The 15,124-nt window shown below is 40.7% G+C and overlaps 1 protein-coding gene across 2 annotated transcripts; it reads right to left on the bottom strand.

Moving 5' to 3' along the window:
• Window positions 1–1,723: 1,723 nt before the first annotated feature.
• Window positions 1,724–6,236, bottom strand: LOC118241428 (chemokine-like receptor 1). 2 transcript variants are annotated; one of them, XM_035526421.1, is made up of 3 exons: window positions 6,082–6,236; window positions 5,931–5,979; window positions 1,724–3,590 (listed from the first exon to the last, which is right to left on the bottom strand). In XM_035526421.1, exon 3 carries the CDS (start codon window positions 3,574–3,576, stop codon window positions 2,560–2,562), a length of 1,017 nt encoding a protein of 338 aa, XP_035382314.1. In that variant the 5' UTR covers window positions 3,577–3,590; window positions 5,931–5,979; window positions 6,082–6,236; the 3' UTR covers window positions 1,724–2,559. The 2 variants fall into 2 exon arrangements, with proteins under 2 accessions (XP_035382314.1, XP_035382313.1); XM_035526420.1 differs by lacking the exon at window positions 6,082–6,236 and adding an exon at window positions 5,670–5,720 and having other exon boundaries at window positions 5,931–5,995.
• Window positions 6,237–15,124: the final 8,888 nt, after the last annotated feature.

Raw genomic sequence — 15,124 nt, 5'->3', positions numbered from 1 at the left:
CGTCACATACATAGTCATACACAGTATAACTCGCACTGAAATGTTGGAGAGTGCTCTGTCCAAACTGCGGAAAAGAAAACAGGGGTGCATAGAGAAATATAGATATTCTCTATATGTGAAATATATATATGCAAGATAAATATATATATTCTATGTATGTACAAAATATATTAACAATGTATGTACATTATATGTATATTATGATTATATACACAATGTACAATGTATATGGTTGTGTATATATGTACACAATCTACAGAATGTACAGATCCATTTCGTATAATAACATATCTACAGTTGTTGTGTAACAAGGTAATTGAATATAAATATATATATATATATATATATATACAGATATACAGTTATGTTACATGGTGGTGGTGGTCCCCACAGTTAATAAGTTTCCCTGATTCAGGGCCCAAATGGCCTGTGGGAAGAAGCTCCTCTTCAGTCTCTCTCTATTGGTCTTCAGGGAGCGAAAGCACTTCCCTGACCTCAACAGAGAGAAGAGCCTATTGTTCGGATGGGTGGGATCCTTCACAATCCTCCTGGCCTTGGTCTGACACCGCTTATAAAAGATGGTCTGCAGATCAGGAAGTTCCGTATGAGTGATGCGCTCTGCTGAACGCAACACCCTTTGGAGTGCTTGCCTGTCTTGCTTGGTGCCAGTCTCCCAAACCAGACTGTGATGTTCCCCGTGAGGATGCTCTGGATAGTGCAGGTGTAGAAGTTCCGCAGTACCTTGGAGGGCAGTCTGAAGTCTCTTAGGCGTCTGAGGTGGTAAAGACGCTGATGAGCGATTTCTCCTTTGTAACATATGAAGGATTCGGCCCTTTGTCTCACAGGAAGCTGCCCGGGTACTTGTGCAGTCTCCTGTAATCTCAAAGGTAGACCCATCTTTGTGGATTAGTTCATTGACCACTGACCCTGCTCCTATGTTGACTGACTAAAACTCTAGGACTTATCGTAGGGTATTGTATATTGCACTGATGTTGATGGTTCCTATGTTGTCTAACACTAGTACTTATTGTTTATTGCACTGATTGTTGTCTGAGAAAGCTTATGTATTTTGCACTTCTAGGCATCAGCATTAATCCCTGTATTTCAACAGTGTTTTAGCTCAAAGGTATCTTGGACTCTAACCTACTGTACTGGCTAGGATGCATTCTATGAGTAACAAAGCAATTTTGAAAGTCACTCTGGATAAGAGCATCTACTAAATGCAATGTAACATGTCTAAATTGTTCCAATTCAAGCACAAACTTTCCGCCAGTTATAACTACACCAGTGTTACACAGGCCAGAGATTTTTATTTTTATTTTTTTAAACACTACTTGAACTTTGCTTGTACAATAAGTTGTTGTTGTTGTTGTTGTTGTTGTTGTTGTTGTTGTTGTTCAAAGTGTGTGAGTGAAGTGATTATACAATCTTTTATGCCGGTCAACCTTGTTCCAACATTACTGGACATTTTATATGGAAATCTGACAGTTAACACACAGAAGACTGCATGTCAAAACGTATTCCAAATAACTAACCTTCTAACATCTTTAATATCATAAATGACAATATGTAATGACATCCTGTTTTTTCTTCCTTTTAAAAAAAACAATACTGGTATAGCAGTTTTGTGGGTTATTTATTTTTTTATTTTTCCATTTTGTTTCCTTTATTTAGCTTTAAACTTGTGCCTGCCCCCCCTCCTTCCCCCCCTTGTTCTCCATCCTTCAATAACTGTCTATTCTCTGAATCAAGTTTCTTTGTGCCTTTGCACTTTCTTGCCTATGAGCACGTGTAACCTCCTGTGCTTGTTGCTTCCGGATATCAGTTTAGTAGATGCAGGAGGCTGCTGTGCCCTGAGCTCCCGATGTTTATCAGTAAAATTGTCCTTCAGTGGCATCAGACCACTAAGTTGATCTTCATTTCTTGAATGCTTTTGGATCACTTGGAGAACTACATGGTTCTTTGAAAACATGTCAAATTGTTCACAAACTGCCTGACTGACCAAGGCAAAGAGACACTTTCCTCATTTGCTCATGTGGTTCATTTGGCCTTTTAGTAAAGAAGTAAAGGAAGTGTGTGGTTTTCAGTGGCAAAATATGAGTCATGCTTCAACAGCAAATTTAAGAGACAGCAGAGATAAAAAAAAAAAAAAGTGCAAGTAAAAATGTGGGCTTGACTGTAAAAATATTATTTAGGTGTCTTGCATCTCCCAAGTGAGTTGCAACACATTTCTTATTTTGATGCATATCTTCTGAACATGTTCATAACCGTGTCAACCAGTCAACATACAGTATTGTGACTGTGGAGATGTTAAAGAATTGCCAGAAAAACATGAGCAGTGCAAATCTTTTATGTGCCTGGAACTAACTGCTTTTTTTTTCAGTAAAAAATGTTTTACAAATAAATATGGACTACCCTAAAACAGAGTACTCGAACAAAGACTAGCAATAATATGAATGAGGCTGTAAGAGACAATACTACATAAACATATAAAACATTCTACTTTTTTTTTTGCCTAATTGTTTGATATCTTCATGACAGACAAAAGCACATGACGCCTTAAACAGTAGTTGAACGTAAGCCTTCCGCTGCGTTGGTCATAGACGTCCCTCGGACTGTGCTCCGTCCCTCCTCCTCGATTACACTCTCAATCTTTGATAGAATTGCATAAAACTTCCTGTTAAAATCCTTCCCCATGAAAGCATAAAGAAACGGGTTCATAAAGCTGTTTGCAGTGGCAAGAGTGCCAGCAATTACTTGTCCAATGGAAGTAATACTTTTATATTTAGTGTCAAGTTCCATGAAAGCAACAGTGTGAAAAGGAAACCAGCAGATAAAAAAGCAAACAATCAGCACTGTCATGATCCTAAATGGCTTTTTGGACTTTGCAATCTGGTTGGTCTTCAGCTTGTGGATGATCACAATATAACAGGTGAGGATGACCAGGAACGGGATCACAAATCCAAAAATGAATCGACACACTATGGTGGAAATATGGACTTCATCCTCCATGTAATTGTTGAAACATTTTTTGATTGGCTGGATATAATCTTCCTGGACATCTCGATAAATGGCTGATGGTATGCTAAGCAGTGCTGAGACAATCCAAGCCAGCATGACTATCACAGAGGCCTTTTTTACAGTACGCTGGTTCTGCGCCCACACGGGAAACCTAACAACCACACAGCGGTCCACGCTGATGATGAGGAGGAGGAAGATGCTGCTGAACATGTTAACGAACATAATGAAGGACTGGAGCTTGCACAAGAAGAGCCCAAAGACCCAGTCGCCTTTTACCAAGTAGACGACATAAAATGGTAGGAAGGCACAGGACAGGAAGTCAGACATGGCCAGGCTGAGGTACCAGGTTGTGTTGACTGACTTCTTCATCCTAAATCCAGCGATCCAAATCACCAGACCATTTCCAGTGACACCCAGCACAAAGATGATCACATTGGCTGTTGCTAAGATCACACACATCGTATCTCTGCATGATGGTGAAGACAATGTTGGGGTATCTGTTGTGTTGGGGTAGTCATAATCATAGTAATTTTGCGTCACTTCGATGGAATTCATGATGTCTCTTGATTCTGTACAGCAAACAGAAACAGAAAATGTAGTTATTCTGATTTACAACAAAAACCTCTTTTAATTACTTCATTTCCTAGATGAGTTTTGATAATGAGCTGTAAACTGTAAAGATTAAGATAACAAAAAGAGCAAGACCTCTGTGAGGATTAATCCTAAATTAAATAGGAGTAATGCTGCTCCTGAATAGTGAATGTTTATAGTGGCACGTGTGTCCATCATTCAGTATCTTAAACTTGTGTTTAAAAACTCCAGGTAGTTCTTGCACTGAATTTTTGTGCTGTTAAAATAAAGCCTAAGAATAGGATTAGTCAAAATGATAGTTTTTAGAAGGACTCACTTTTCTATAAGGATAAAACTAATATAAAATAAAAAATTATAAAAATTATAACTCTTCTACTGCTTAGATATTCTATTCAGTTGATATGTAGATAAGTAAATGAGCTCTCAGACTTTATATGTTTCATATACACAGGATAACCATTTTTTCATTAAATTAAGCCCGAAGGCTCAAAAGTGAGGTTTGGTGTCCCAGCCTCACTCCCTTCCAAGCTCACTTTAAACCAGCTGCACCTCTTTAAGCACTATGCCACTAACAAACACAACCCGTAAGATCCATGATGGCCTTCCCAGCAACTAAGGCCATACTCAGCCCCACTGCCATCATTAATGCATGCTCAGTGCCATGCTCAGACCCATCCTGGCCTCCACAATGACTAGAGCCAGCACCATTAATACCTGCTCCATGCCACCAGTTCCATCTGGATCTACCACTTTACACAATGACATGACAATCTCAGCCACTCCAACTTTAGGGTGCATTACCCCAATCCAGACTGAGCTCTCCTCCTCCACAACTACTGACTAGCCCTTTCAGCTACTTATGATAACTCCTTTACAGTTTCTATAAATTTATGGCTTCAAAGGCTGAACTGTACAAGCAGTGGCAGACATCTACACATCCTTTGACACCTGTCTCTACTGGTCTTATAAGCACCTGCAAACATGCATTCGCTCACCTCAGCCACCAAGTCTGTGTACTTCAGCATTTTCCTTTTCAAAACCTTCATCCACTGCATCTTCAAATGGAACTGAATAAAAAACTATCCATTTACTTTCAGAATACAACACCATGTCTGGCCTCAGCATACTTAACGCAGAACACTGTGGGACCTGTACTTTTTTACATACATCTACAAATAATTTCCAGATTGCTTGTGTATGCTTCAACACATCATCCCTCTCACACAAACTTATTCCCTTTATTACTAATGCCACTTGGCAACATGATCAAGTCTAGGCACTTACTATCAAATAAATACTCCTATACACTACGCAGTTGATTGTGTCTCCATGTATAGGAACCCTGTGACAAGCTAACCTTACACACTGTTAAAATATGCTTCAGTGTGCCAACTTGCACATCATTTACACTTAATGTCTTTGCCTCCCCACTGTCCCAGGTTTTGGAGAGTTGGGAGGATGTTGCAAGTTGCTCCAAGCAAAAAGTTGATGCAACTCGCATCCACATCCCACAGCTCTTGCCAGGTGATTTTCCTTTTCTCCACTTTCCCAGTGAAGCCATTGGCATTGCCTTCCTTGCGATGCTGCTGCTGGGTGCCTTGCATCCAATTTCTGCTCACAAATAAAACTAGCCATCATTTGCCTTCTTGCATTCTTTGCTTTCCAGGTATCTTCTGACCTAAGGCCTGATTTTCCACATAGCACTCGTCCAATGACATCACTTAACAAATTCCTCAACTAAGCTTGTCAGAGGTAGCTCCAGCACTTTTCTTCCATATCATGCCACAATACATAAACAACATGGCACACTTCCTTATAGAATAATTTGGAGTCCTCTCCAGCCTCCCCTTCACTTTCATTATGTCTGGATATGCTTTGACAGAGTGCATTTCAGCTCAGTTAATGTGACCGAACCAGACATTCAAGACTGACACTTTCTCGTTTTTTTTATCTTTGCTTCCAAAAAAGCAGTAAACTTCTAGGCTAGTATTTCAATATTTAATTCATGTCCTATCTAAAGACAAGATCGGTACATTTTGAAATGGTTTGATACTCACAAGACGCATGTAAAACTGAAAATATCTGAATTAAACAAATGGAATCTTCATCTGTGAAGGAATAAAACAAGTAGGAGGTACTTAGTATTAAACTGTGCAGGCATAACATTGGTTGGGTAGTCCAATGAGAGTAATGGCGTCTCACAAAGATATGCACAAAATTCAATAAACATACAATAATTTAATTTCTTTTCTGTATCCTGTATATTCTAGAAGGTGACCAAAACATGTATGCACAGATCTGAACGATGACTGGCTTACCTTTTGATGTCTATTTATCACTTCAATGTAGAATCTGAGGTTTTAATGTCTGTAATAGAAAAAGCCTTTCCTGTCAATAAAATGCCATGTTAGCAAGTTTCTTGCTGAGCTGAACGCTACTTTTAGAATACAAGAGGATGGTGCAACTTACCGCTGACTGCTGACTGCTGCAATGGCTCTACTTTTCTGTTGAGTAACACAAAGTACCAGATTAATCCCTGTGGAGGCTGCTAGGCAGTCGAAATTCCAAGATAATCCAGCACTGGTAACAGGCACCAGAGGAGTTACACAGTAGTAAAGCAGCAGAGAGCAAAAAAAAATAATTCACAATTTATCACTTAGGTCAGCTAACGTTTCCGACTACCATCCCCACCTTAAACACGCACACACAGAGCGAGAGTGAGAGAATGTGTGAAGCCAAGTGATGCATATGCAGAAGTTTCCTAATCTGAAACTAATGCAATTCACATGAACAACGTCTTCAGACAACACAAGTAAAACACATTAGTTCATAATATTGTTTATTATGTAATGAGACAATTACATTTAATTAAAGACTAAGCACAACCTATGGACCTTCCTGAAGATTACATATTATCTTAGCTACTGTAAAAATGTATATGTGAACTAAAATTAAAATACCAATGTTCATTTCTTTAAAAATGATGGCTTCAGGTACATTGACAGAAAAACCGATGTTGCTCTGAATATTGCAGAAAGTTGCAGAGTGACGTCAGTCTTGGACATTGCCGCTATCAAACATCATTATGACTGACTTAGACTGTGCATTTTCCAGTGCTGGTTCTTCAGATTCCGAATATATTTAATTTGATGAAGATGAATTTGTTGCATCTTCCTCCTCATCATCATCAGTGTGGACTGCTGCGTGGTCGTTATGTTTCCTGTGTGGGCACAGAACCAGCACACTATAAAAAAGGCATTTTCAGGTTTGTGGATGCGACATCATAGAAAATCAATGTAATTGATATCTTGTTTTGTTGTAGTAGGGCTCATGGTACCTCTTGGTTCTGTTCAGCAAATAGAAAGCAGAAAAATGTAGTTCTGGTAATTACAGCAAAAAATATACACTTGGGAAAATCAAACTAAAACTTCCCAAAAAAAAACAGAAAATGAGGAGGATAGCTAAGGAAAGCCTCGAGAGAGAGACTTGAGAGGGGAAAACTGGAGAGGGGAGGGGACATGTAAAAACACAGACACCCTCGCAGGGAAGAAGTGATGTGTAGCATGAGGGCTCACAGACCTCAATACCTGAAGTTACCAGCTAGGAACTTGTCTTAAAACTTTAGCAAAGACCCAGCACTGAGTGACTGGTTCACTGGGCTTGTATAAGGTCTAGCCCAGCTGTTGGCCTGATTAGTGGTGTGGTAGTGTGGTTGAATCGAGGCCTCCCTCTGCCCTTTTGAGTGTGTCTGATTTGAGGGTATCAGCCAGCGCGTTATCCATGGAATGTGCCCACATCCCACCAGCCGGCCGTGGAGGAATGGTGCAAAGTGAGCAGGAGGAAGCACATCAGAACCTACGGAAAGCAATCGCCAACTATAAAAGGAAGACAGATTTGAGACACGGGGAGACTCCATGATACGAGTCGGGACAACAGGTGTGGGTTTCTACAAAAGACGGCCGGGCAGGCCCCTCAGGGAAGTTGGAGGCAAAATATGGAGGCCCATACACCATACTAGAGCAGGTTAATGATGTCACGTATCGTGTGGGTTTACTAAGGGGGTGTCTCAGGCTTTCCACTTGTACGCCCTGAAACCGGTGATGGAGGGTGCCCTTGCAGAGGAGGGTCACCCCCCCAGGTCCTTCGCCTCCCCCCATCGACATTGATGGAGGGCCAGCGTACAGGGTACATAAGATGCTGGATTTGCATCAGAGTAGGAAGGGACTTCAGTACCTGGTTGACTGGGAGGGGTATGGTCCAGAAGAACGTAGCTGGGTACCGGCCTTCCAGGCATTGGACCCCAATCTCACTGCCTCCTTCCAGAGAGAGCATCTGGGGAAGCCTGCTCGGCAAAGACTGGGCCGGCCACATGTCAGGAGGCTGGCGAGGTCTTTGGACCAGCTTGAAGGAGATAGGGAGATCACTCCACTTCCCAGCCTCACTCCTCATCCCCGGAGTATTGATTGTGCGCACCTGTCCCTGCTAATTGTGTGTCTATTTAAAACCCACAGGTACACAAAGATAGCGCTGTACATTAACTGATGAGCCCTCAACTTCGCTGTTGAACGTCGCTGCGCTGCCTTCGACCCAGCGATTATTCTGTGCGTTTTGTTTCTTTAGTGCTTTTGGTTTCTTTATTGTCTATGGATAATAAACCGCACTTCCCCACAACCCTGCCTCTTGCTTCATCTGAGCCGCCTGCATCACATTTATTAGACCCAGAGACACCCAAGTCCTCACTATTTAATTACTCAGTGAACCTCAGTGGTATCACAATCACACCTTCCTTAACACTTAAAGATCTTTGAGGTGTTATGGATCCCAGTCTCTAGGTCGAAGCTCATGTAAATAATATTTCTAGGACCGCCTTTCTCCACATTAGGAACATTTTAAATATTAGGAACATGCTTTCTTCATATGATGCATAAAAGCTAGTCCATGCATTTATTATTAAGATTGGACTACTGTAATGCCTTACTATCAGGCTGTACTACTATGTGCCTAAAAAACCTCCAGCTAGTCCAAAATGCAACAGCCAGAATATTTACTAGAACCAGAAAATTTGATCACATCACTCATATCTTAGGTACTTTACACTGGCTCCCAATAAAATTTCATATTGATTATAAAATACTTTTAATTACCTGCAAAGCACTGAATGATCTTACCTACAGTAGCTTAGAGAACTCTTAGTGCTTTACAATCTGCTTAGTTCAAAAGGGTCAGGCTCTTTATCAGTAGCAACACTATGGAATAACCTTCCTGTAAATATTTGAGATTCAGACACAATCTGAATATTTAAGGCTAGGCTGAAAACCTGAACAGTCAGGTATTTTATTAACTACCATCTTGGGTAAAGGTGTAGATCTGGGGGTCCATGGGCATTGAGAGTTATGGTAAACTGGGATTTTGTGATGCTGTCACTTCACCTCTCTTTTGACACTCTCTTTTGGTTTATAGACTGAGAGTGGTGGAGTGCTGATGTTCCAGGGTGCCCTCATGCCTGTGCTTCCTTCTCACTCTATCCTTTTAACTGTGCTGCCATAGCTAGATCTGCTGGAGCCTATCTAGTCTCTCTTTCTGCAGAGGTACATCTACCCCTGAGGTACATCTTTACAGTGATGAGAGGGAATGCAGTGTGTCTGAGCAGCAGGTTTACAGTGATGATGCAGGAACTTTTTATTTTTCTTGCTGGACATGTTGTGCCAATAACAAACTGTTCAGAGAACTCTAAATAATCAATAATGTGAGATTTGTTGATTAAATCTCTTCCTTAAGTATAAATGAAAGTTCTAATGTATTAAAGAATACTCTCTGAGAAAACTGCAGCTAGCAATGACCTCTCATTTCCACCAGATGGCAGCAGTGACTCAATTTTCTTTCCACCACCAACCCTACCACATACTGACTCAACATCTTGCAGTGGATGTTTCATTATTTTCATTTTGTTCTTGGGTGTTTAATAACTTCATAGTCCAAAAAAAAAGCAGCAGTTGCTCAGCCCTGTTGTGTTCTGCCTGTCTGATTGGCCATGATGAGAACGTCATTGACAAGAATGAAAACCACAGTGCCAAGTCCTACATTGAGCTTGGAAAAGAGACCAAAAGAGATGTTTCTTACAGGACCTCCTGATCAATTAAAAGTGTATCCTAAAAGTGTCATATTCCTCTTTTCCACTAAAATCTGATTACTAGAAAACTCTGTTTTTTCTTAAAATATTATATCAAATGTATATTTTGATTTATAGATGTATAAATATAAAACATGGTCCTGTTTCTGTGATCATAAACTTGACTTCTCTCATTAATATATAAAGGAGTCTATGGATATTAGGAAATGGTATGTTCAAGGGGTAGATTTAAATAATGTAAACAGGGACACCACACATTTTAAACTTTTAAATAAACACACGTTACATTTAATGCGAAAGCTGTCAGTGTGACAATATTCATGGCATTTGTCCCCTCAATCAGAACCATAAAAATTTATTTTTTATGTAATGTATGTGATCCATGTTAAAGTATTGTAATCCTGGTAGTAATCACCACATTTTAAACATGTACTGGTAATGTGAATAACTGCCTATTTTACTTGACCAGCTGCACAAACGCTATAGTCAGAGCACCCCCTCAACAGTGCAAGTCCTTATGGGTCATTCCTGCACCCTCATGAACCCAACACCTGTGTCACTGTGCTTGTGGCAGATCTGAAGGGTGATTGGTAGTAGCAAACCAGGCTTGGACTGAATACTTTTAAAATGTTTTGGTGGCTGAAAACTGAATACAGTTCAGTGTTACCCAGTGTTTACATGTTATGTTCACAGACCATCATGACTAGACTAGCTGTTTCCAGCTTTAATTTTACAGGTAGCTGAAGTCAGTGTGTGTGTGTGTGTGTGTGTGTGTGTGTGTGTGTGTGTGTATATATATATATATATTATGTTTAGTAAAATATTTTTTGGCTGCATATTTTTATAAAGGTACAAAGTGTTAAGTTGTAGCCCAGTGACTACATATTTTGTTTAAAATCATAATACTGGTGTATTTCTACTGCTAAGATATTTGAAACAAATAAAAAAACGTTCTATTAGAATTCTGCAATCGGGGGAGCTGGTGATCGATGATTCATCGCCAGAGGCTGTAAAACCTGTAGGTTAACAGAGTTAAAGTTAAATACTCAGACATTAATGAAGTGAACTGAATAATATAACTAAATAATCCATTAGTGTTCACTGTATCACTTACGTGCAGTGGGGTTTCCTGAAACAGGAATAAAGCCTAAAAGACAAGATGGATATGGAATTATTGTACAAACTGTGTAGAATATATCAACTACTGCATGACAGATGTAGTAGGAATACTTGAGTATTAACTGTATTAAATATGTATGCAGATAACACCCACAACACACTCAAGAGAGGATACAACACAATACCAGACTGCCACAGTCAACATATCCTTCAGCAAACTAACATGTAGTGCTGAGTGCTGGACAGCATGGAAGTCTTTGATCAGTGCAGACTGTTTCCAGTCATTCTTTATCCCATTCTTTTCAAAACGTAAGTGGTCAACTTTAGATCAATAACTGACAGAACATCCTTCTTAATGTTGAATTTCTGTCGAGTAACGGAGGACGTGAGAAGTAATTGATGGTGAACTGACTGACGGGCCTTTCCGCCAATCATTGTTTTTAAGCACTACTTCATCCATCATACAAAAAAAAAAAAAAAACACTCAAGAGTCAGACAAAACTTCAATACAGGAGCTGAGAATGTTTTGGGTTTAACTATGTGGAAGTTACACACACTATTACTATGGTATTTTTATTAGCATTCCCACAGGAATACCATAAATCTTATGAATATTCCTGTTGTCACCACAGGAACCTTTTCAATTTTGTTCCCAAACCAGCAGGTTTCTCCACTGATGTGTGTTACTGCTATCCCCATTCCTGTGCAGGTCTCTATGTAAAGATCAATGTTCCTAGCTGTACTTCTCTGTGCGTTTAATAATCTTTTCTTTGTGCTGGTTATTCCCTTATCCTCACAAAAAAATATAAGTCTGAGCAGCAGGTTTACACTGATGAGGGGGAATGCAGTGTGTCTGAGCAGCAGGTTTACACTGATGAGGGGGATTGCAGTGTGTCTGAGCAGCAGGCGCAGTTACATTAACAGAGCAGATCACACACTCTACCTTTCCTCTCTGCATACTCCTGTAACCACTGATACAGGTGTTCTCCAGGTAGTTTGTTTGGTTCACACTATAAGAAACATCAGAATCCCATACGTTTGGTAATTTTAACTTTATCATTAGCTGCAATCCAGGTGTGTGTGTTCAGATCCAGACTGATGTAGTCTTCTCCGTCATAGCTTGATTCCATCATCATCCATCTCACAGCCGTACATCACCTGCACTGTGTGAACCCCTGCAGATATCTAAACATGACACCATTGTGGGTTTTTGGTGAAAGGGCTCACCATTTTGCATATGTTCTAAAGAGGCTATTGTGCAATTAGAAGTGCATTAAATATATAGACTCTAAAACTGTTTTAGTGCCTAAAATACTGCAGTATGTGGGGCGCATGTATATTTTAAAACTGTGTAATTATTAATTTGATGCTTACATCACCAGTGTTCCTATTAATGGATTGTTTTGTGAGGAGTGACTAACAACACCTATTTAAACAGTTGTTAATGGGCATTCAGAAAACACATACAAACAAGTTAAACATGTAAGATGTTTTCCTTTACTCCTCAGGTATGTTTGAACAGATCAAGCCTCAGTCAATCTTTTACATTGTTTTTGTTACTTGCATTGTTCTGCCTTTTCACTCCAGATACTCTTATAACTGGACCTAACATGGATTATTTTTATCATCATTATCATCATTAAATTACTAGTTTATATTACTGTTATAGTGACTATTACAATTTTCTTTCTTGAAAAACTAATCCATACACAAAAGTTAAATTTTATAATAAATATAATAAGTCATTTAATAATGAGCCATTTAATAAGGTAGCAGCATTCCACAATCTGTTCCAAACTTAGCATGAACATTACATAAAGAGTTATGTGGGTTTTTTGATTTTGTATTTGTTTTAATGTGGAGTAAGGACATCACAGAGCTGTTACAGGATGACTGTGTTTCTTTGTATGTCCTTGACTTAAAACTATTACATAATAACTGTCTTTACATTCTTTTAAGACCCTAGGCCACTTGACAGCAAAATAGCAAGTACAATATTATAAACTATACAATATAAACTATAAAAATTAATTAAAATGTCTTCCATTATTTGATTCAGGAACAGTTATGATGTCAGTCACAATGCTCAAACTCATACACAAATGACTAAGCTCCTGTAGCACTAGGTCATAGTGACACCTAGCATTCATGCAATTAATTCACAGAGAGCACACTAATGCAACTATTACTAATACAAATAAAAACTACTAACACTTCTAATGCTAATATACTAATAAAAAACAGTGTAACTGTAAATGTCCACTTGTGTAATTAGCTCCATCAAAAGGTGTCTGTCTAATGTGGGAAAACAATAAATACAAATGATTGGGTAGTTCTTTCATGTGGTTTTACATAGGAGTGATTATAGTAGCACAGATTACAGTCATGTGTATACAGATTCTCTGCTGCTGTTAACTGACTGTGTAACAATGTAACAACACATGAGGACGCTGTACACTGTAGACTGACAGAGGTACAGAATACATCTTACTGTTACTGTCTGATGGCTGGTTTCCATGGATACTCACTACTAGACTGTAATAATGAATGTTGTTAAGTGTCACTGTGCTGCTGTTTCTGCATGTTTTCATCCTCATCTGCAGTCTGAATAAAGTGTCCCATTCCAGTAGCCTCATTGTCTTTGAAGATCTCTGGAATTCTCTGCTGAATCTGTCCTTTTCCAGTAGTCCAGTAGTGGCTCATTAGCTGTAATGTTCTTTATACACTTACCATCCACCCGAACAGCACCATTGCAATCTGGGAAATCTGTTCTTGAAGTAACTGCAGTGCAGATGTAATGTAGAGTGTAATTTTCTGTAAAGAGGAAAAAACACAGCGAAGCATCCACCTCTGGGGCTACGATTCCCAGGCCACCGTGCACATACACACAGACAGACACAGCACGGCCAAGCCCGGTGCCCACCTAATACAAGGCGGGCCAGGAAACGCCAACTGGGGAGACTTCCATACACGAGGGAGAAAGGCAGCATCCCTACCTCTCTCGGGGTATTCCGGCATGCTCCAAGTGAAGGGTGTGGAGGGAGCATTCCTCAAAGACGACCCTTCCCTGGGGGTGTGGTTCCTGATGCTTTTCCTTCCAGGATAGTTAACTCCAGGCCGCTGTGCACACACACAGACAAGGCATGGCATTGCATGGAGCCCACCCAGCACAAGGTGGGCCAGGAACTTCCCACCTGGGAGACCTCCCCAAATGAGGAAGAAACGCAGAGTGCCTGCCTCTCTCGGGTCCTTCCGGTATGCTTCCCACAACGTGACGTGCCTAAAAACACACACATAAACATTACACATAAACACATACACATAAACATTAGCACCAATCAACACATATACAAGGCGCTGTGCTGCAGCACCTGCTAACTCCGCAGGCACCGTTAATGTGTCCTTGGGCCCATTGGACATGCGGGGGTGCACGACCACCCTGGTTCCATACGTGTGACCTCCCTTAATGGTCCTCTTTAATCCTGCCACTCTAGGATCGTCCCAGAAAAACTCCCCCTCCGGGACTTTGGGTGGCCCTCTCCAGTCCTTCTCCTGGTGGGTCCGTAGAGGAAGAAGGACTCGGGCTCTAGTGTCTTTTGTCGTTGATCTTGCTGACTCTATTGCCCTAGGTCCCCAACAAAATTTTCCATGGGGTGTTCCTCTCCCACTCCAGAGTTTCTGCAATCTTAGGTCGTGGTACTCTCCCCATTCTCCTGGGATCCAGGCTGCAGGTTGGGACGTGCATAAGCCCCGTCCACTAAGTGGTCCGTTTCTTGAACGGGAAGTAGGCGTCCTGTGGTGGTTGGTCATTCTGTAACATGTGGCCCAAGTGCCATTGGGCATGGAACAGGACACTCAGACTCCCTCGACGGAGGGAGACAGTAACGGTGGCACTCACATATAACATTCACGGATAACATAACTTTATAATAGACGCGGATAACTCACATGAAACTGAACATGATACACACAAGCATAACATCTACACAGACATTCAACATCACAGGGCTACAATGACCAACGGAGAGGTGCGCACTGACAGCGGTTTAAATAAACATACATACACTTAACGTCCTAAACCCTGTACAGGTGTGCGCCCTCACGGAGGGAGTGGCTACAAACAAACGAACCCCCTGCACGCCGCAGGCCATACCACGTGACTCGTGGGGGAGGAGCAGTCCGTGACAGAACCCCCTCCCAAGGGGCGCAGCTCCCGAAGCGTCCTGTGCCTGGACAGCGAATCCCAGGCCACCATGCACACAC

Source organism: Electrophorus electricus, chromosome 5 (assembly GCF_013358815.1).
Source record: "Electrophorus electricus isolate fEleEle1 chromosome 5, fEleEle1.pri, whole genome shotgun sequence".
Taxonomy (NCBI): Eukaryota; Metazoa; Chordata; class Actinopteri; order Gymnotiformes; family Gymnotidae; genus Electrophorus; species Electrophorus electricus.
The sequence above is the reverse complement of the archived record's forward strand: the minus strand, read 5'-3'. Positions and strand labels throughout refer to the sequence as shown.